The following is a 22,213-nucleotide window of genomic DNA, read 5'->3' as shown; positions in this document are numbered from 1 at the left end:
AAACTGAGAACATTTTATTGTGACATTTCCTTTTTTTCTACAACAGGTAACACTCCAAAGAACATGGGCCAAGAATAAGCCAGCCTGGTGATACCCAATAGGGTGCAAAAAGTGTTCTTCCTCTAACCCCTCTGAGTGGGCCTCTTTGCAGAGTTCCCAGTCTCCAGGATCTTCCAGCTTCGGAATAAAATCTAGAAAACTACCAGGAGGCCACACAGTATAAATAACATGTGGGCCTCACTCTATTCATACTCCTTGAAAGATATCAATAGAACTTGTGGATATCAAATGAATCGATATGTACAACGGGAGCTTGCGAGTTTCAGAAATGCTGTGGCAAATACTTGATCATCCAAACCAGAACACTTGTGACTGAAAGGGGTATTATTGATAATTATGCCAGGACACCAGGCGTGGACTGGGAAAGCCTCAGGGCGACTGGGACTTTCACATAAGCAAACACAAACCTCACTCTGCATGCACAATATGCTGCTGTCTCTACTGTGTAAAGATAAAACAGATACATGGCTGGGCCAACAGATTACACTTAAAATGTCTTTTAATTGTCCTGTCCATCTGGAAATCAGAGGTTCCACGGAAATCAATGGCATAATTGAAATATACTTATATAATTTTGAGCAATTTTTCAAAGAGTTTTCCAAAACGGATTATGCACCGCACCTCCCAGCCTTACTAATTTATTCTGCAAATAAATTATCTCATAATGGCTGAAATATGGTTCGAGGCTGTAGTTGGTTATGTTTCCATCTCTTCTTTCTCAGTCACTTGAGTTGTAGTTCCTACGACAATGCCCCCAATTTCCTTCACTGCTGTAAGACAAATTACTTAAGCATCCAAACATCTTAAACCAGTAATAAATAAGTATAGTTCTAAGTTATTGAGGATGACTTCCCCTATGAAGAAAATCTGTGAGCTCTGTGAGACTGATTCGGCTATTGCAGCAGTTTCCCTATTTATTCAGCTGTCTACCCATCCTATTAATAAGCAGAATGATACTTCATTATCACCTGGAAATTACAGAGTACCTTCTTGAATGTCAAAGAACAGAACGCGGTTGGCTCGACAATTATGGAACCATACCCGGAGGCTAGCTGTGGCTTATCAACGTGTATTTCTTTTCAGCTACCCACCCAAGCAAAGAGTAAAAGATAAACTAAGGAGAGGCAGAGTCAGTTTGACGGCAACCTTCTTTACAGAGAACACGAGAATCAATTTTACTAACCCTTGACAGAGCTAGAATTTGCACAATTCTGTCTCCCTGATAACAATTACATAAGGAAGACAGAGCAGGTGATTTTACCCAAGTGTTTCCATGAGAAACTGTGACTCTAGAAGTTGCTCAGATCCACAATCTAGGATAGATTTATTCGGTCTTCTTCCACAATACCATGGATGAGGTTGCAATGACAACCCCAGGCCAGGTACAAACCCATGACTAGAACTGAAACTATTTCTCCTCCTATAACCCAGGTAAGTCTCTTAAGCTTTAAGTACTTCAATTTTTACATCAACAAAAAGAGACTCCTCCCTTATCACTGCCCCTGGCTGCCCAGGAAACCTCCCCCTGACAAGGATATTAAAAGCACAAACACAGATGAATCACTGCATTCATTACAGGAAATGAGGTACAGAAATCCAACCATCACATTTTCCTTTTGTTTCTAAGAGATCACAATGTTTTAAATGAATGAACTGACTTCTGTTAAGAACCTAAGGAGGACAGGGGTTGCTTAGCCAACTGAGCTATTTTTCTGGAATTTACTCCCTAAAGTGGGTCAATTCATTTGAAGCTTTGGTCTGTTTAGGCCTTTAGAGGCCTTTAGTTCCCTGAAGTGTTCTTACTAAGTGGGAGTATCTGGAATCTCAAGGCATTAAAATGCCGCCTTCCCAAAGGGCCTAATTTATTCTCAAGGTTTACTCACATCACCAGGACAAATGGGCTAAACCATATTGTAATCTCATTAGGAAGAGTATCACAGCCTTGTGGACCTTCAGCTGGAGTCATACCCAAAGCCACCATGTATCAAAAGATGAAGGAAATTAACAACAACAAAAAATTTGTTTTATGCTTTCTAGACCCAGCCAGTGATATTTTATCTATGACTCAGCCATCTATATGCCATCCCTAACTAAGGACAGGATATAAAGTTCTCTAAGCAGAGCATCAAAGGAAGCCGAGCATTTACCTCTAACAAACACATAAATGGAACTGCTCAAGCCGCCTTCATTAGTGCACGTGTAATTGCCTGTATTTGTGGCCTCTGCTTTCTTGGTGATCCATTCTGGGTATGTTTTCTCACTCAATTGGCCCAGGGTCTCAAAAGTCCACTTGACAAATCCTGGATCGGTGCATAACAGCCTAATCTCATCACCGACACTGACAATTAACTCTGATTTTGCTGGATGCATGGATGGTGGAGACAGTTCCCCTGGACTCACAGATGGTTGAGAAGAGCCTGCCAAGAAAAATGAAAATCGTGTTGAACATGATCTTAAGCGAAATAAAGCATTTCTTCCAATATTGATTTCCATCTTCTGTGTACTCAACAATAAAAATAGGACAAAGCTGCCCAGCTATTTATGGGGAGAGAGTTCTGTTTAAAGTTTCTGAAGTTCATCTAGAAAATTATTTTCTGCAACCCTCAATTAATCCTGGAGGTCACCCTTGGTATGCAAGCCAAGACTTGCTGGACACCATGGCCTTCTCTAGGTTAAACAAACAGCAGGTCAAGTTTTCACTCTGAATATGGGCCATTGCAATGATACTGATATGCTGACACCCAGCCTACAAACAACAAAAACAAAATCTCACACTATAAAAAAAACTACTGGCCCGTCACTCTTTTGGCAAAATGTACATGACTGTGATAGCTTGGCTTTTTCTTAAAGCTTTATGAATTCGGTTATTGCTATGCAATTCTCCTTATACAGTGATAGTCATCAAAAAAAGAGCTATCTATGAGTTTCAAATTAGAAGGCAAAAAATGAAATTTTAATGATCAAATCATGAGATTTCATGGCCTCTGTTGGGCTGCAGCCTGATTACCCTAATGCCTTCGAGAAGTTTCTTACATGGGAAACTAGTTTAAAGATACAAACTATAGACTCCGAATATGAAACTTGAACCTTAGAAAATTCACAGCAGGGACTTCCTTGGTGGCGCAGTGGTTAAGAATCCGCCTGCCAATGCAGGGCACACGGGTTCAATCCCTGCCCCCGGAAGATCTCACATGCCACGGAGCAACTAAGTCCATGTGCCACAACTACTGAGCCTGCACTCTAGAGCCTGCGAACCACAACTACTGAGCCCACGTGCCGCAACTACTGAAGCCCGCACACCTAGAGTCCGTGCCCCACAAGAGAAGCCACCGCAATGAGAAGCCCTTGCACCGCAACAGAGTAGCCCCCGTTTGCCACAACTAGCGAAAAGCCCGCACGCAGCAATGAAGACCCAATGCAGCCAAAAAATAAATTTATTTACTTATAAAAAAAGAAAAAAAAGAAAACTCACAGTAACCAATTTGTTCATTTATTCACGCATGCATGCATCTGTTGCAGTATCTGTTCATTACTTGTGATTTACAAAAGCATTGTGTTAGGTGCTGGGAGAAAATCCACGCAAATGGGCCACACAGTCCTTACACTCCAGGGCTTAAAGTACATAGTGTTCAACGTCAGAATAATGAAACATAGATATAAGATTTAGCTTTAGGTTACCGAAAAAGAAGTGGGCTAGACTTTCACAACATCAGAAGAGGAGGAGAAGACAGACATGTACCATAGATATACACCACAAGGACACTCATGCACAGTGAGATACCAGAGGTCAACTAGATTCAAGGAAGCCAGTGAAAAGCTCTGGTCCTCAGGTAGGCAGAAGCCACAGAACCCACAGTAAGGATTTGAGACAAAAGAGGAAGATGTGAGACTGCCAGAGGAAGAGCACATTAAGTGGTTATAGTGCCGTGAAAAATACGCAAGGTTGACTCACATATGACCTGGGTGAGGTGGGCTGGGGCACCAGGATAGCAGAGCTCCCTGAGGGGCTTTCAGTCACTTCTGTAGCATCGTGGGTGGAATGGTTCATGTGCCTGAGATTTGTGCCACCTCCACACATACAAGGTCAGAGCCAAGAACTGACGTGGGTTATGAAGGAGGAGCAAAAGCCATCCAAGCCAGGTGGAGGAAGGGGCAGGTGGGAAGCGAAGGCAGCAGGAGTAAGCCACACCAGGAGCCTCTCCACAAGTTCAGGACAGAGATGGAGATGGAGACATGGTCAGAAAGGGACAGGGACGGGAGAAGCAAGAGACATGTTCCCAGGTGCCACGTGGGCAGTAGATGGACTTCTCACCTGACACCTGAAATTCAGATGGTAGAGGAAGAGCAATACCTCTGAAGTTAAAAAGATGGGTACAAATAATCCAAGGAAAGGGTTTGTAGAAAAAAGAGGAATACGATGAGTACCGATTTTAGAGAGCTCCTCCAGCTAAGAGTGGGTAGGAAAGAGTCAAGAGAGATTTTAAAGAAGGAGACCACCAGAAAGGAAGGGGAGAGGACAGAGGCAAGACAGGCAAGACACAAGAGGCTTCAAAGAGAAGGTAGGCAGGTCCCAGGGCAGATGCTGAGCAAGACCAAAGGGAATGAACGCAAGTCCCCAGGTTTGGTTAGAAAGACACCACAGGAAATCCAGTTTCAGTTGAGTGGGGATTTCTGTTGGCTTCAAGGTTAAAGGCTGCAAGTGTAGACCTCGTCTTGGAGAGCTGTGGCAGGAGAAAGCACAGAAGTATATCTGTAGTCAAACAAGGTTAGAGATTAAAAAAAGAAGAAGAAGAAAATAGGTAGGAGGCCTGCTGACATTTGAAGATAGAAGAAACAGAATCCGTGGAGAGGGACAGACCAAAGGTGCCCTAAAGAATGAAGGCAGTTGCCCCTTGGAGGTGTGTATAAATGACTAGTCTCAGTTACAGTTTGTTACCCAGACAAGTATTTCATCTGGGTGCCTTCCAACCATGGCATCAATTGTAGCTCCATGATGTCACTCAAAGTTTACCCCTAGATCAGAAGATGCTCAGCAGCCTGAATTCACAGAAGATTAATTAATTCACTAAGTCCAATTATAACTGTGAAATGTTACTGAGCACCAACAATATGAGAAGTGCTGTGGATGAGACTGTGCGTGCCCACTAGGCTCAGCATCCACACGGAGGCGCCAGAATATGGAAATGAAGTGGTTGGGATTATTTTTGAAGTCATACAGAGCATTAAATAATGAAAATGGGCACAGCGGTAAATGGAGATACTGTTATTTCAATTATTTATCCCCTTTGAAAAGGAGTACTTCCGGGAATTCCCTGTCAGTCCAGTGGTTAAGTCTTGGCATCTTCCCTGCTGTAGGCCTGGGTCTGAACCCTGGTCAGGGAACTAAGATCCCAAAGCCACGTGCCACAGCCAAAAAAACAAAAAGTACTTCCTAGTCAACATGAGTGATGTTGAAAGTAAATTCAACCCAAGAATTCTCAAGAATTTATATTGCAATATATTTCAATCAATTCAATCTTCTCATGAGTAGGTCTTAAGGGCATATGCAGGTACTACAACCAGGTTGAATAAATGCTGCTGACTTCTGGAGACCTGCCACCTGCTTAGCTGTGTGACCTAGGGCAGGCCATTCGAGCTCTCTGTGCCCAAGTTTCCACATCCAGAAAATGATGACAGAAATACTCTCATTTCGCAAATTCTAATGCGAATCAAATGCGATAAACGCATGCAAGGAGCCTAACACAGGACTGGGCAGTTTGTAATAAATGCTAGTTATTACAGTGAAGGAATAAAGCATCTTAGGTAAGAGCTTGACTGTGTGTGTATGTGTGTGTGGGGGGGGGGTTTCTAATTTTTTTAATTTATTTTATTGAAGTATAGTTGACTTACAATATTGTGTTAATTTCTGCTATAAGCAAAGTGATTCAGTTATACACATGTATATTCTTTTCCGTTATGGTATCACAGGATGTTGAATACAGTTCCCTGGGCTACACTGTAGGACCCTGTTGTTTATCCATCCTATATATAATATTTTGCATATGCTAACCCCAAACTCCCACTCCATCCTTCCCCCTTGAATCACAAGTCTGTCCTCTACGTCTGTTCTCTATGTCTGTGAGTCCGTTGCTGTTTCGTAGATAGGCTCATTTGCGTCATATTTTAGATTCCACATATAAGTGATATCATACGGTATTTGTCTTTCTGTTTCTGACTTACTTCACTTAGTATGAGAATCTCTAGAGAGAAGACTAGATTTGGATCCTGGCTCTGCCTCTAACTAAATGTGCGATCCTTAGGCAAGTTACCCATCATCTCTGCCTCAGTTTCTTCATCTGGAAAGCAGGGACAGTAACAGCACCGATTCGTAAAGCTGTTATGTAAAGCACTCAGAACTCTGCTCAGGCACATAGAAAACACATAACAAATACGAGACAGAACTATTCTAAAAACAGAATCTCTTATCTTCCCGCCAACCGGTCCTGACTTACTCACTTCCTATGGATGTGAACGGGTCCATCATTTCCCAAACAGATCTCTGTCTGACTTCGCCCTCCTTGGCAGTAAATCATAGCAATCTCTCCGCAGAGCCTCCGCCACACATCCTCGTATGCCTTTCCACTCCTGCTGCCCCCACCCCCCGCCACGAGCCATTTACAGTCACAGAGAAAACATCCTCTCCTGAAAGATGTCCATGCCTCCAGCCTCTGCTCACCCCACCCCCAAATCATCCTGAGATCCGTCAGCCTAAAATACCACTTCTTCAACAACCCCACTCCCAGCCTCAAAAACCCTAACAGAGGCAGCAACAGCTCACGATGACATCACGTATGGCTTACAAAGCATTTTTACGGGATTAATTCCTAGCTGCTTCCTCTGGACCCAACCTGCCTCTCCAGTCAGACAGACCCTTGGGCTAAGGATCCTGCAAACACTCTTCATTCCTTGCTATGCCCACCTCTCTGCCCATGTCCCCAAGGACATAGCTACTCCACCAGTTCCCCTCCTTGTTGTGACATGGAAAGTCCAGCCTTCGTGGATGTTGTTCCCTAACCCCTCCAGGTCGTGATCACCTGTCCCCACTAAATGCCTCAAACATGCTCAGCCCCATCACTCACTTGCCTTCCACGGATGTACCATAGTGGTCTACATCTAGATCTTACCTCCTCTACCTACTCTGAGGTCTTAGGGCCCTCAGGGTAAGGACCCTAAATTGTGCTTTTTCCCCTAGCATAGTCACAAAAAGACTCCCTTCAATCCCTAAACATATAAAACATTGGAGGAAGGACAGCTTCCAAAATACCCAGCTCCTATAACAGACGTCAACAGTCTACTGACCTATCCCCCAAAGAGGACAAGTGTCTGTTCTGCTGCTCCACTAAGGAAAGGGAGTGGCTTAATTCACCCATTAAAACTACTATGCATACCTCCCCATTTGAGATGAGTTTACACTTTACTTCTAAAGTTTTGAAAAATATATTTTTAAAATAATCACCACCCGAAGCATTCAGGGTTTTATTTTCAAAATAAATTATAGATTCAACCTTCAAAATCATACTATAAAATGAAAATAGAGTTTACAGTGGGACTGTGTGTAGCATTTATTCTCTTTTCTCCAAACTATCTTGAGTGTTGTTTTAATGCTCTCACAATATAAAAAAAACGATTTGTGTTAAAAGATATATGTGTGTATGTGTGTATGTTATATACAAACACATAGACATATATACACACATACTTTTATTATATTTAAAAATCAATACCAGTAAGTTATCCCAACTGAGCTTTGAAATTGTTCTGGAATCATACATTTTGAAATTTATCTGGTACATAGCAAGTTCTCAACAAACATTTGCTGAAATGGGTTTCATCTATATCAGGACCCTTTGCATATGAAAATGTACTTCCCTAATTATGTTCAGCTAATAAACTATTATGCGTTGTTTTCTGTTTCCTGAACACATGTTCATTAATGAGCCCCCCCAAAAAATGACAGATGGCAAAACCCACCTTTCTGGGGACCAGCTACTATAATGAATGATGACTCTGGGCTAGGAACTCCAGGACCTATTCAGCAAGTACTTATCCCAGGTACCTTGCTAAGTGCTGGACCTAGGAGACAGTCCTTGCTCTCAAGAAGCACAAATAAGGGAGGAAAAGGGCACTCACGAACAGTCAACAATGCAAGATTTTAATAATAGTTCAAGATAAATACCAACATACCCTCTATAACCTCTCCGACTAGCATAAAATTCAACCATACCCAAAAGAATTGAAAGCAGGGTTGCAAACAGATACTTGTACACCAAGTTCATAGCTGCATTACTCACAGTAGCCGAAAGGTGGAAAAACCCAATTGTCCATCAACAGATGAAAGGATAAACAAACTGTGGTGCATACATAAAACAGAATATTATTCAGCCATAAAAAGGAATGAAATTCTGACATAGGCCACAACATGGATGAACTCTGAAAACACTATGCTAAGTGAAATAAGACAGACACAAAAGAATAAATATTCCATGATTCCACTTACATGAGGTTCCAAGAACAGGCAAATTCACAGAGACAGACAACAGAACAGAGGTTACCAAGGGCTAGGGAGAGGGAGGAATGGAGTGTTACTATTTAATGGGTTTCTGTCTGGGATGATTAAAAAAAAAAAAAAAGTCCTGGAAATGGATATGGTGATGGTTGTGCAACATTGTGAATGGATGTTAATGGCACTGCATTTTTAGACACTTTTAATGGTATGTTCTATATGTATATTTTACAATTTTTTTTAAAACTAAAATTAAAAAAAAAAAAAAAAATCAGTAACTCTTCAAGGCCCAGGAGAAGCCTCAAACTTTCTCAGCTACCTTAGCTCCTTCTTATTTGACCACTCTGACCTCCACTAGTAGCCTCTGTGAACTATCCCCCAAGTTTATCTTAAATCACATCATTAGAAAATTAATGTGTTGTTATTTTTATTTGTTCTACACAGTTGTGTTTGAGGGCATGAACTCCATCTTTCTTCCCAGCTCTCTATTACCTTATACAAAGTAGGCATTCATAGCAGAAGCTATTTGAACCCTCTGGGCTGAGTAAGCTAGAAGTTTTAAGCCACACTGACTACTGCCCAAGAGACGTGAATGCTCAAGGCTACTAGGTACTTCTTCCATACATCTTTACTTTTCTCCTCACACTGAGTCCTTCGGTTTTATTCTCAAACCTGTTTGTGGCTGATACAAGAGTGTAAAGCAATTATATTCCAATAAAGAGCTTAAAAAAAAAAACCAAAAAAAACCTGTTTATGGAAGTTCAACTTGATACTGTATTACATATAAATTAAGTACCTGTTATGAAAATTGATGAAATATGACTCTGTGTGTGTTGGGGGAAAGCTGTTGATTCTCTGATAACTAAGCATCACTCTATAAGGGTGGCTGAACTGAAAAAAACCCTATAGGTACCTCGAGTTAAATGTGGGAGAAACATTAGAAGACCGAGGGCAGGTCACCAATTCACAAACATGGGGGCATTCTGCATTCTGACTGTCTCACAAGCACTACGTTTAAAGAATCTGAAATTAGAAACTGCAGACCTTGTATTGTGGGTGTGGTATATAGGGAAGATGGCAGCTCAGAACGGCCTGAGAACTCCCATCAGTCAACCCAAACTCAAAGAAAAGTTCTGCTTCTCCATCAAAAAGCACAAAGCTATCCATCTTCCCTTTCTTAAGTGAAATAAACCATGCAAAGTAGACCTGTATTTTCTGTGACCTGTGGCTTAAAAGACTCGAGCCCAGAGTGGGCTTAATGACCTGTGCAAGTGGGGGCGACTTGCTTGAGCACAGGGTGCTCCTCATCGCCTTCAGTAGTGGTTGGACCATGTCAACTATTCATCTAGACTCTCAACTCTCCTCCTATGGTCTTTATACCCTTCACAAATGTCTAAAGCTGCAAAGACTGGATTTACAGCTGGCGTTAAAAGTAAGGAAGTCAGTTCAAAACCTTCTCTTCGGACACGAATATAAGGAACCAAGCAAAATAATGGCGGGGAAGAAAACCCACGTAGAGGCCTATCCTAGTTTTGGGGAAGTAGAGCTGTGACTAAGGCAAAGCTCAAAGCTCACTGTAGTTCAACTACTCTTCAGTTCACACACCGTTCAACCACGATTCGTAATAAAGAGCTAATGATGTGTACATCCTGCCGTCTCTGACATACTTTTATATTCCCACAGGAGTCAAGTGGATAAAAATCAAGATGGAAGGATTGTAGCAATTGCCCACAACACCCATGAGGCTTTAAAAACAAGCAGATGATACTGGAAAGAGAATAAAGCTGGGGGAGGTGGGGAGTATGAGCTCAGTGAAAACCACACAAGTCCTTAAAAATGCTCTTGCCCAGTGGCAGGGAGAGCGTGAATCCCCTCTGGAGTCCCGTGCAAACTGCAGGAAGCCATGCCACGGAGGGTCCCAGCATGGCCCGCATTCCACCGTGGTGTGGCCGCACCACCAGAACCATTAAGGAGCCTTTCATGTCAACATGCATCTATCACGTAATTTTTACCTTGGGAGTGAACTAGATGCTGATGGGGAACTCAGCCTTGTATAAGAAAACAAATCCAATGCAAATGAAACAAAAATAGTGCAAGGTCCCAAGACTCAAAGGAAGCAGCTATCATTCTGCCCAAAAGGACCATGAAACGCTCCAGGGGGAGGGGTCATGAAAGCTGAGCCAGGAAGACGTTGTGTGTTTGCATGTGTCCGTGTTTGTATGTGTATGCAAGGAAAAGCTCATCCTTTGAGGACCCCACCTCACCCCACCACCCAAACTCTGAGCTCTCAGAATCCAAAGCAAGGTCTGTAGCCATCGCTCGCCTCAAAGCCTTACGCGGCATCAGGAATACAGAATGTGCTCACGAAGTGCACCATGAAGGAACAACTACATACAGGAAATGCAGAGGTGCAGGACGGGAAGGTAATTTGAGACATCATCGTACAGAGCAGTGCTTTTCTCATCTAGTGTGTTTGCTAACAGTCTTCTTGAAGGTCATTTTCATTCAGGGACAAGTAACTGAACACATTATAATACATACCATAAAATAGAAAGAAAAAAATCAAATGCATTTTTTCAGGGGGAAAAACATGAAACTGAACTACCTCACAACTACACACTACACACTCCCAAACACACCACCCAAATCCCAACCATCTCCAACCTCTAAAAGCACCTCCATGGACAAGTTTGAGAACAGTCCTAAATCGATCATGTGAACTCCAATTCACAATTGAACTGTTTCCAAAGGATTTTCTGCGTAAGAGAAAAGTTCAGATACATCTTTAATCTTGTAACATAGAGATTTAAAGTACTCAACTGAGTAGAACTCACTGCTAAAATCTACTCAGGTTTAGACATGAGATAAATAATAAGTAATTGACATAATCTCCTCACCATCGTTTAAGTCTCCCACTGTACTACTCCTATGTTCGGGACCTGAAAAAACAATTCCTTGCTACAATGCAAATTTGTATTTAGCTTTTAAAACTAAAAGAAATTTTCTTTCTGCATGCCAGGTCTTGGCACTATATTAGGTCCAGGATATTTAGTGATCATACAAAATCTGTTTCCATATTCAAGACAGTTTAGGGTTTCAAGCAATAGCAACAGACCATTGTAAAACGATCGGTAATCTGAAAGTCGGTTTAAAATCACAAAATATCAATAACAAAGACTTCCTGCAGCACCGTCTTTAAAAAAAAAAAAAAAAAAAAAAGCAGCTCCTTAAACATATTTCAATGGTGGTCTAAAGATTACGAACTAATTGACAGAACGGAACTAAAGGACTGTGAAAGAAAAACTGGAGCATTAGTCATTCGTGCCAAAGAGAAAGGGCTCAGTAATAAAGCCAGCACTTGTGAAACGTGTCTTCATGGATGCAATGGTCACGGAGCTCCTACCAGTTGGCCTGGGTGGGGCAGGGGCCCAGGAATACAGAGCAGGGGATGGCAGCCCAGTGGGGAAGCTGGACTCTCAGATAACGACCCTGCAAGAAAGCAAGCTCAGAGGGGGTGGGCAAGAAGAGGGGGCAGAAAGGATTCCTAGAGCTCAGATGAAAACAATGTGTGTGGGGGCTTCCTAGGTGGCGCAGTGGTTGAGAATCCACCTGCCAATGCAGGGGACATGGGTTCGATCCCTGCTCCAGGAAGATCCCACATGCTGTGGAGCAACTAAGCCCGTGCGCCACAACTACTGAGCCTGCACTTTAGAGCCCGTGAGCCACAACTATTGAGCCCATGTGCTGCAACTACTGAAGCCCACGCGCCTAGAGCCCGAGCTCCGCAACAAGAGAAGCCACGGCAACGAGGAGCCTGCGCACCAAAACGAAGAGTAGCCCCCACTCACCGCAACTAAAAAAGAAAGCCTGCGTACAGCAACAAAGACCCAATACAGCCAATAAAATAAATAAATAAATAAATATATTAAAAAAAAAAAAAAAAATGTGTGTGTGACCTGGACAGACTGCAGGCCGAGAAGAAGGTCTATTGGGTGGGGGAACCACAAGAGCAAATGTCACAGCACTAGCAAGGCACATGCTTAGAAGTCACATGTCACTCAGAATCCCTGCAGCATGGAGGTGTGAGGCCAGAGACCCAGGACGGTCTCTGTCATGGTAAGGAGCTGAGCCTGCCCAGATGAGGAGCTACTGGTGAGTGTTTTGGGGGGACCCCTCTGGGAGCACTGAAGGATAGTACTGACAGAGCAGGACTAGAGACAAGGACAGCTAGGAGACGAGACCTAGACAGGTGCTGATGAGAGCAGAAGCCAGAGGCGTGGGGACAGACAAGTGAGGTGGATGTTTACTGTGTGAGTTCGGGGCCCCAGGATGGGTGGATGTAGGCAGTGAGGAAGCGAGAGGAAGGAGAGAAGACACCCTTGTTTTTGGCTTACACCTATGAGAAGATGGGGTGCCAACAGCCTGGAGAGGGGAAAACGGACTGAGAGGCATTTGGATCAGCAGGTGGCAGCTGGAAGGTTCTGCAGATTGAGGGGGAGCAGGGGAGGTCAGGGCCACAGACATATTTACCAGCACACAGGCAGTGGTATCCTGGGGTGTCCATGAAATCATCCAGGGAGGGAGTGGAGGGTACAAAGAACAGAGGGGCCGAGAAGGAAATGACGAGGCCCAAGGTGGCTGGAGTAGGGTAGAGACGGCGATGACTCGACTGGCAAGAGAGAACGAGGACATTCCAGGCTAGAGGGTGCGGAGGGACTCCTAGAAGGATGCTAGAATCCTGGAGGACATGGCAGCAGGTGGGGCAGCAGAAACGGACAGAGAACCAGCCCTAAAATCCTCAGCACACAGGATTGGTCACTGACAGTAGGGAGGAGGGATGGAGAGTCATGGAAATCACATCACTCACCTGCAACCCTGGCTGCACACCAGAACCCCCAACCTCCAAGCCCTCCCCCAAGCCAGTCCCGCCAGAACCTCTGACAGTACTGCAGTCCTGGGATGTGGGAGAAGAGGAGCCTTGACTGTGGGTCAAGGCGAGGAGGGGGATGAGGGGAGGGAGGAGGGGGGAAGAGGGAAGACTCCTGAAGTCAGTGAGCACGGGAGGCAGTGGCTGATGGCAAAAGGAAGGCATGGGAGCTCCCAGAGGGCTCACGTGAAAAGGTGTGGGGATGAGTATCCAAGGGGGTGGGCGCCAGGGAGAACAGCAAAGAAGGGAGGGATGGGAGGCAGGGACACAGCAGAGTGACTAGCAGAGAAGACCACCATGCAGACCTGCTGGAGACCCCTAGGCGGCCACTGCCTGACCTCAAGGGCTGATGCATGTGGCCACGAGGTATGTGAGGCGGGGTAAAAACACTGTTTTTAATTCCTTCTTTGGACCTGCTCTTTCCAGAAAAATATCTGTGGCACAAAGGAGCTGTGTGCCACACGTGGGTCCCACATTCTCATGGCTGTCTGAGCAAGAGTGATTCACCAGGCTCCCCAGTGCTAGAAAGGGATGTCTCAGTGCAAACGGGGATGCTCTTCTTCAGGGAGGCATGGTTGGGCCGCACCACTCCCATACCGCCCCCTCACTGGCTCACCTTTCTGCAGGCTTTCAGCCTGGGTGCATTCACCTGTGGTTTGGGCCCTTCCTGCCTCTTCTGAGAGCGGTTTCCTCCTGGGGGCCGAGTCAGCCCCTCTATGTTCTGCCCTAACCACACGGACAAACCCAGCACTAATAAATCACCTGTGTTGATCACACCTTTCCTGTAGCATTTGTATTTTCTGTTTTTCTGCCTGTTGTTGTGATCCATGAGCAAATCATGCAGACCTCGTTCTCTGCTATAAAGCACATCCCCACAGGTCCCTCAACAATGCCCAACTGGGAGCTTCCCTGTACTTGAACCCTCAACTCCTTCCTTCGATCAATTCTCCATTCACAAGCGTGCCATCTGGTGGCAAGAGAAGATGCCCTCAGGCTGCCTTTGCTGTTTGAAAAGCACACCTGAGATAACGGAGATGTTAAATGTTCTGCATGCTTCTACGGAAACTTACGAAGAGGACTCAGCAGCAAGGACTCGAGCTTCCAATAGATGCCTTTTAAAGATAGGACATCTGTCAAAGCTTTTCTCAGGTTGGAGGCACGAGCAAAACTATTGTTTTGTGTCTAAGATATTTAATATTTGTACGTTTTAGATAAAATGTGTGACTGCATATTTTTGCTCCGAAGCAGTTACTGAAGGATGTGAAGGAAAGATGTAATGGTGGGGACACAGAGTCATTCCAGATTCTAAATTTTGGACAAGTCCCTTAGGTTCTAGGCCTCTGTTTCTTCTTCTGAAAAGCTAAAAAGAGGCCATCAAAAAGCCCTAAGATTCTAGGATCTGTAATCAAATACTTAGGCCGTAAAAGGATCAAGATAAAGAAACCCTTTATTAAAAAAACAAAACAAACAAAAAACAGTGGCTGGACATAAAAAGTACTCAACTTGGCAATAATGAATAGCAGTGATTCTCTTATGACATAAATAATATAACTAATCACCTGCTTTGTTTTTAAACTATTGTTTGAACACGGAATTAGAATAAGGGTCTAAGCATGGAATTTGATTTCTGGCTCTTACATCTTATAAAGTGAACAATAAGTGTGGAGATGCATATACCATCCATTCGACAATGAAAGGAGGGTCCTTCTCAGCTTTATCATTTTGCAAAACTTCTTCTACACACGCATATATCCCCAGCAGCAAAGGCTTTCACCGGGCTACTTAATATTATTTCCTACTCACTCATCCTAAGAAAAATACAACCCTATGTTTGAGGAAGCAGGACTTCCCCTTTTGATCTCAGACAAAGATACGCGCGGCCATTATGAAGTGGGTCTTTGGGGAGTCAGATAAGGTCTGGATTTGACAAGCACAATGTATGAGGATCTATCCCTGCAGCAGAAAAGAGGAACTTCCTCATTTCCAGTGGGTTTCTCCTGATAGCCCAGTGCAGCTTCTGTTGTAAATATGTAGATTTCCGTGTTTTGAGTTCTGAAAAGCACTTACTGAAATAAGCAGCAGATAAGCAGCAGGACTCAAGTCCAATAAAGATCAGAACAAGACCCTTGCCATCTGTGAAGCTTGGGGTGGGGTGGGGGTGAGGGAGCTCTTGACTTCTTTCAACACTGACTTCCTTGACTTGAAGAACAATAAAGAGCAAAGTGAAAAGGAACAGGGCAAGAAGAGCATGGAAGGTCAGCCACGCTAGTCAAAGGCCAGCTTCACCCCAGACGTACCAAGGAAAACAGATGTGTCCGTGTCTCACCTCCAAGCAGACCTCCTGGCTGCGTGCTCCATAGAGGGCAATAGCCAGACCCTTGAAAGGACCTGCAGAAGGACCTGTCAGGTGTAAACTGCCTTCATGTTCGCGCTGTCCTGGACATGGGTCACCGGTGGAGTGTAGGCTTGGAATCACCATGCCATTTCCTCCAACCGAGAAACTAACAATTCCTCAACGTGCCAATTCCCAGGCTCAGGAGGGGAAATGAGGTTGTGTTAGCAGAAAATGAAAACGTTAAGAAATAAAGATATGTAACACCCATAAGCTCTAGCTCTAATTCTATAGCATCTCATTCTAATAACATCAAATGTAATACCAATAAGCAAGGGATTGTCTGGTCAACATTTTTACACTCGCGAACATAAATATAGGTCAACTGGGGTATTCAAAAACATTTTTTTGGTGGTAAAATATACATAACAAAATCTATCGTTTTAACCATTTTTAATTACACAAATTTTGAGTGGCAATACATATGTTCAGAATGTAGTGCAACCATCACCACTGACCATCTCCAGAGCCTTTTCATCATCCCAAAGTGAAACTGTACCTGTTCAAGAATAACTCCCCACTCCTCCAGCACACCTCCTCACCTCAGCCCCTGGCAACCACCTTTCTATTTCTGTCTCGATGATCTGACCGCTCTAGGGACCACATGTAGGTGGAACTATACAATACTTATCCGTTAGTGTCTCACTTCTTTAACTCAGCCTAACGTCTCCAAAGTTTATCTATGTTGTTAGTTAGCATGTGTCAGAATTTCCTTTTTTAAGGCTGAATAATATTTCACTGTATGTATATATCACATTTTAGTTTATCCATTTATTCTGACATTTGGGTTGTTTTCCTGAGGCACTTCTTACACTCTGTCTTCAACTGTGATCTACATTTTTTGAAAGGCCTCTCTGCTTTTCTAGCTCTGAAAGATGCTTGGAATAATACTTGGCTTAAATAGATATTTAAGCTAATTTTCACCATAATGGGTAAATCAATACATTTTACTCATGATTATACTCTAAATTCCGCTTTTAACAGACCTGTCAGATAAGGGAAATTGTACCTTCCCCTCCATCCCATACACAGAGCGGACAGAATATTTTTGCCTTCTGTTTCCACTTTCAAAATGTCGTTTTATTGCCACAGGGCCGGTTTAAAACAAAGGAAGTAAAAAACAAAAGGATTAATTTTTTTAAAAAAAGGAATTTTATCTGAAGCAGTTGCCAGAGAAAAGGTTACCAGCATTGGTAACTGCCTTGAAAAGAGACCTGAATTAGCAGGGGCCAAACAGTTTAGCTGCAGCCCTGGATAACAAGCTGGGGTGAATCCCTGCTCCCCCACTTTTTCACAAAACGGGTAGAAACATATAGGGAGCCCCTTTCTATCTGCCTGCGTTACACTGCCACAGAGAGGTTCTGTTGGTTAGGTGCTAGAGAGAGCCAATTCCCAGAAAGGCAGTTGGATGGGTTTTAGGGTCTGAATTAAATCTAAAGGACTGGAACTAGGGCTGAGGGCAAAAGTGAGCCGAGCGTCCCTCCTCGGAGCCAGGCCCCAGCCTAGAGGCCTGGGGGAAGACAGACCACATTGGGGTGGGAGGGGTGGAGGCATGAGCCTGGGTGGCCTCAATGTTCTCTTCACACCCAAGGCTGAGGCTCAGATGGGTTTTCAGGGGAGCATGTTAGCAACTTACTCTCAAATGGGTCAGAGAAACCAATATGTGTATACATAGACAAGGTAAATGTGGCGAACTCTTAATCGGGTGCATCTAGGTGCAGGGTATCCTGAGTTCTTTGTATTCATTTTGCAACTTTTGTAACTTTATTCAGCAATATTGCACAGTCCAGAAGCAAGCTCAGAGACGGCAGATGGTGGTGCTTTTCTGAGCTTGGATGAGCCCGGGAGGCAACAGGAATATAATGAAAAAGGTGTGCCTTTTGGAGAGGCCAAGCTGAGCGATGTGAGACTTTGGGGAAGCTACCTGACCTCTCCAAGCCTCAGAGTTTTGACATCTATAAGTTGGGAGTGAGATACATCAGGATTCATACCTTACCTCTAAACCCTACACCTTACCTTATGCTCAATAAATGGCCACAAGTGAGAAACAGTGTTTATGATGTTTGTTCCAAAACTTACTTGTTTATTACGTTTCAGTAAATCTAACAGGAGTTTGCACTGGGTATAAGAGAGTATGCTGAGCCCCAAATATAAAACAAAAACAATCAATCAGTTGGCAAATAGTCAGATTATCAGTTCCTCTATGGAAAGCAAGATTCCCACAAGCCACTCTAGATCTTAAATCTCCATCTTTAAAAAGAATCTGAGCCCTCGCTCTCAGTACGTGTATTTTTATATAAATTACATTCGCATGTGCTACTGCCAACCCTTCCATTAGTTATCAGTATAAGGCTTCCTTAGTTTCTAACTTGAAGCAAAATGCCCCCACTTTGAAGCCGTTGCCTCTGGCAGGTAACTCCCATGCTGTCACCTTCTCGAGTAGGAATGAAAAACCCTGGCTTTAGCCAAGTCAAGACAAATTGATGAAAATGAGGCAAAGGCGTGCATCTGTGTTCTATCAAGCAGATCTGAAAGTGGGTGGAGAGGAAGGTGGTGCCCCAACAACTATGCGCAGAGTGGGCAGCTCTTCCTGGAAGCCCTGAGGGGACAGGGGACAACAGGCATTGCCCTGGAACCTTCCCAGGCGCCACCTTCACCACTCAGGCTGCTAGCTTCTGGCCTGGGTGTTGTGACATCTCCAAGGTCAGAGGACTTCCCTCCTTTCCCATAATCCCTGGAAGCATAACGCTCAAGACCTTCTCTTGGGTGTCCCACAGGCCAGACCCCAAAGTAGAACCAAATCATGAGATTCTGCTGCCACTGTGCAAGGGACTCGCCTTTCCAGCAGTCAGATTAGATGAGGGTGACAAATACGCTCTTGCAAATAAAATTCATTAGGTGACACCGCATCAAAATTGTGTACATTCACCAGCGCACACGCCCTAAGGACAAAAATGGGACTACTCCCCCTGCCCTATTCATTCATTCATCTAAAAATTTTTCTTGAATGCTTGCTATGGGCTGGGCCCTTGCACAGCAGTGAACAAGGCAGGGTCTCTCCCCCTTGTGGAATTTATATTTAGCTCCACCGGTGAGCCATAAACCAATAAGTATACAATTATATAATTACAATGTGCAGAATGTGGAAAAGTGCACTGTACAGGGAGCACCTACCTGACCTACCCTGAGGGGTCAGAAAGGACTGCAAAGGAAACATGAGAGCTGGGGTCTGAGGTGCACTAGGAGGTCAGGGAGAAACACAGTGCCCCTGGCAGCAGGAAGAGGGGAAGGCTGGCTCCTACAGCTCCAAGGAACAAGGATATCTTTAGGGAGAGAAGAAAACACAGACAGCAAAGGATAGGGCAGGGACTCTGTGCAAAACAGGGATCAAGAGGAGCCACTGGAGGCCTGGGATGGATTTACATGGACTTTATTTCAAGAACACTGGGAAGTCTCTGAAAGGTTTTAATCAGAGAGGGACATGATCACTTTTATTCCTTTAAAATATCACCCAGAGGGGCTTCCCCCCCCTCCCCCCGTACATGCATGTTTTCTGAAGGCCCCGTGCAGCCTCTACATGGCACTGTCCCAAGGTTCTGCAATTGTCTGCTTTCTATCTGGACCAACTGAGACGCCTATCTATCCTTTTAGTGCCACAGAAAGAGAACTGAGAATTGCATCCTCGTCTGACACGCAAGAGGCCACAGGAGTTTAATTTTTTTTTTTTTTTTAAACTATCACAGCCCAATGCTGTGATAAAGCCCAGTCATTTTTGCATTCGAGACCTGTACCAGGATCACCTGGAGAGCTTGGTAAAAGGGACCGCTGGGCCCTGCCCCCAGGTCTGGAGTGGGAAGGGAGAGTCTGCATTCCTGACAAGCCCCAGGTGATGCTGCTGCGGGTCCAGGACCACACATGGAGGACCAGTTATCCCCTCCCCTACAAGGCAGGCAGCTACCAGGAGAAACCCATGGTATTAGTGCAGCAAAAAATTTTTTTTACCAGAATCTGTATCTTGGAATTCAAAGCAAACCTGCAAAAACAGATTTTCTTGAGTGAGCAAATCTGCCTGGCTTTTACACCTAGAAATCGGCCTCGCACTGGGTCCCCCTGACAAGCTTTGGCAGCCACTCGGGCACAGATTTCTCGAATCCCCAAGCTTCAGAAGTGGGAAATGTTGCAGAATTCACCAGTCACAGCTACAGGACTCCGGAATAGTGACACTGGGTGGCAAATACAACTTCTGCAGCACATCAGACCTCAATCTGCTGCATGACATCTGAGGGTCCAGAGCCCACGTCCCCAGCCCATGCTAACCCAGTGACGGCCTCTGGGCTTCCATCTGCAGTGGATGAGAAACAGAGAAAATAGCACAGGCCTCTCCTTAGACTGTAAGTGGTCCTGCACACAGTCCTATCAAATGCCAGGCATTTCTTGGTGAGTAGTCAGATACCATTCACCAATTTTCTAAATTGCTAATCAGATAATTGCTGCAATCGTAAATTCTGCAGCCATTCTACATTTGAATACACAAAATAAAAAATAATTAGACCAAAACAATCACATTGGTCTAAAAGCACACTAATGGACAAAATTAGTTTATTCAAATTTGTTGTGACATTCATCAAAACACTTGGCTGGTCAATTTGCTTAATGAGTGTTGACTTTTCCCTTAATTTTTCTTGGGTGACATTCACTTAGAGCAATACATTAAGCCTCCTACCCGTTCGCAAAGAATTCTTAATGACCAGCCCCATGTATGAAATGATTTCTTCTCAATCTCTTTGTAGAAAACAAGGAGAAATGTCTGCAAATGATCTTGCTTTATTTCCCAGAATTTGAAAAAAAGTTTCCAATACATCCATCGAGAAAGTTTTTTTCTCCTTTATGTGGCTTTAGAATAATGGCTATCCCTAAATGTAGGAAGAAAAAGGGGCCAACTCTAAAATTGTCACCTTTTAGTATGTAATTTAAAGCAATGGCCAATTGGAGGAAACTCAAGTTGGAGGAAGGAAATTTAGTATTTTTGGAAATCTAAATTAATATTATGTCAAGTCCTGGCAGCATTTTTTTCAAATGACTATAATTAGAGATATGCAAATTCTTCACTGGGGGAAAAAGGCTGAAAGAGAAAAATGCACCTAATTAAGTAATGATTTTATCTTTATTAGATAGTATTAACAGCGTAAATGTGGTTTAATCCTTTTAAAACTATAAAATAGCATTATTTCCTTTAGAACTCAAGGAATATCAAACCAAACAAATAATGGCAAAAGTGAGTCACTCTTTACACATTTTCCTGAGAAATAACAGCTCAGATATGGACTTCCTAGTACTCAGATGATTTCAACTATTACATTTTGTCATAAACAATAAGCTTAGAATATGGCTTAGGCAGCCCATAAAGTGGCCAGTTTTCCATTAACGTTTCTCTCTACAATACATTCTTACATTTTGGAGGAAAATTATTTTTAAAGGCAGGTACTAGTGATTTAATGTTTCAAGACTTTGCTACTTTGGTTCTGACTTGGTAGACCCAAAGGTCTACAAATTTTAAGCTAAAAAGCCCATACAGATTCTAGTAAGACGGTGGTGGAAACATAATCATTGGCTCTCCCCAACCCACCCTAACCATAAGAACAGACAAATAGAGCAGAACCAAAAACGCCATGGATAGCACCTACAACAAAACCAGGTGATAAGGTATCCCCACGAGCCCTGTGTATGAAGGCGGTGGCGACAAACTACCAACAGCTTCAAGAATTGCCGTGAGGTACTCTCTGGAATGCTCGGAGGGCCATTCTAGGGACACCCACAGAAGCGGGCAGAGGACACTTCCCTAGGAAATGCAGAGGGGATTGTGACCCATGTATCTGTAATGTGCTGGAATATTCTGAGATGGGCGAGATCTGATCCCTATGAGCTAACAAACCAGGTCAAAGCCCCACACTGAGGAGAAGCCGCTGAGGGTGAACCTAGGATGAGTAAGAGATGGCAGAGGAAAGGGAGTGTTCAGATAGGCTGGGGACGGAGACCAAAAAATAGTAAGATCTTAGGAGTAGAAAAGTCAAGTCCATTTTTTTTAACCACTTCATGAAAACAATGTAAGTTGGTACTCTAGAACTGTGAAGCTAGAAAAGCCATGATGTCTCTACCAAGAGTATAGGAAAACTCACAGTGGACAGCAGAGAAGAATCGCAGTTGAATTCCAAATATTTCAAGAAAATGTAAGAAACAGAATGACATCCCTAGTATAGACAATCAAATCATGCCAGAAAGACACAAAAACAAA

At 43.7% G+C, this 22,213-nt stretch overlaps 1 protein-coding gene across 6 annotated transcripts in view; it reads right to left on the bottom strand.

Moving 5' to 3' along the window:
- The window catches only part of KIT (KIT proto-oncogene, receptor tyrosine kinase), a 79,454-nt gene that overhangs the window by 42,350 nt on the left and 14,891 nt on the right, over positions 1–22,213 (bottom strand). For 4 of the 6 annotated variants that reach the window (XM_057727525.1, XM_057727526.1, XM_057727528.1 and 1 more), the window contains exon 1: positions 2,208–2,553. In XM_057727525.1, coding sequence (XP_057583508.1) covers positions 2,208–2,553 — 346 coding nt within the window. Of the gene's footprint in view, positions 1–2,207; positions 2,554–22,213 lie in introns of those variants that run through there. The other 2 variants (XM_057727530.1, XM_057727527.1) reach the window with 1 other exon arrangement.

Source organism: Hippopotamus amphibius, chromosome 3 (genome assembly GCF_030028045.1).
Source record: "Hippopotamus amphibius kiboko isolate mHipAmp2 chromosome 3, mHipAmp2.hap2, whole genome shotgun sequence".
In the NCBI taxonomy this organism is placed as follows: domain Eukaryota; kingdom Metazoa; phylum Chordata; class Mammalia; order Artiodactyla; family Hippopotamidae; genus Hippopotamus; species Hippopotamus amphibius.
This window is presented reverse-complemented; position numbering and strand designations above follow the sequence as displayed.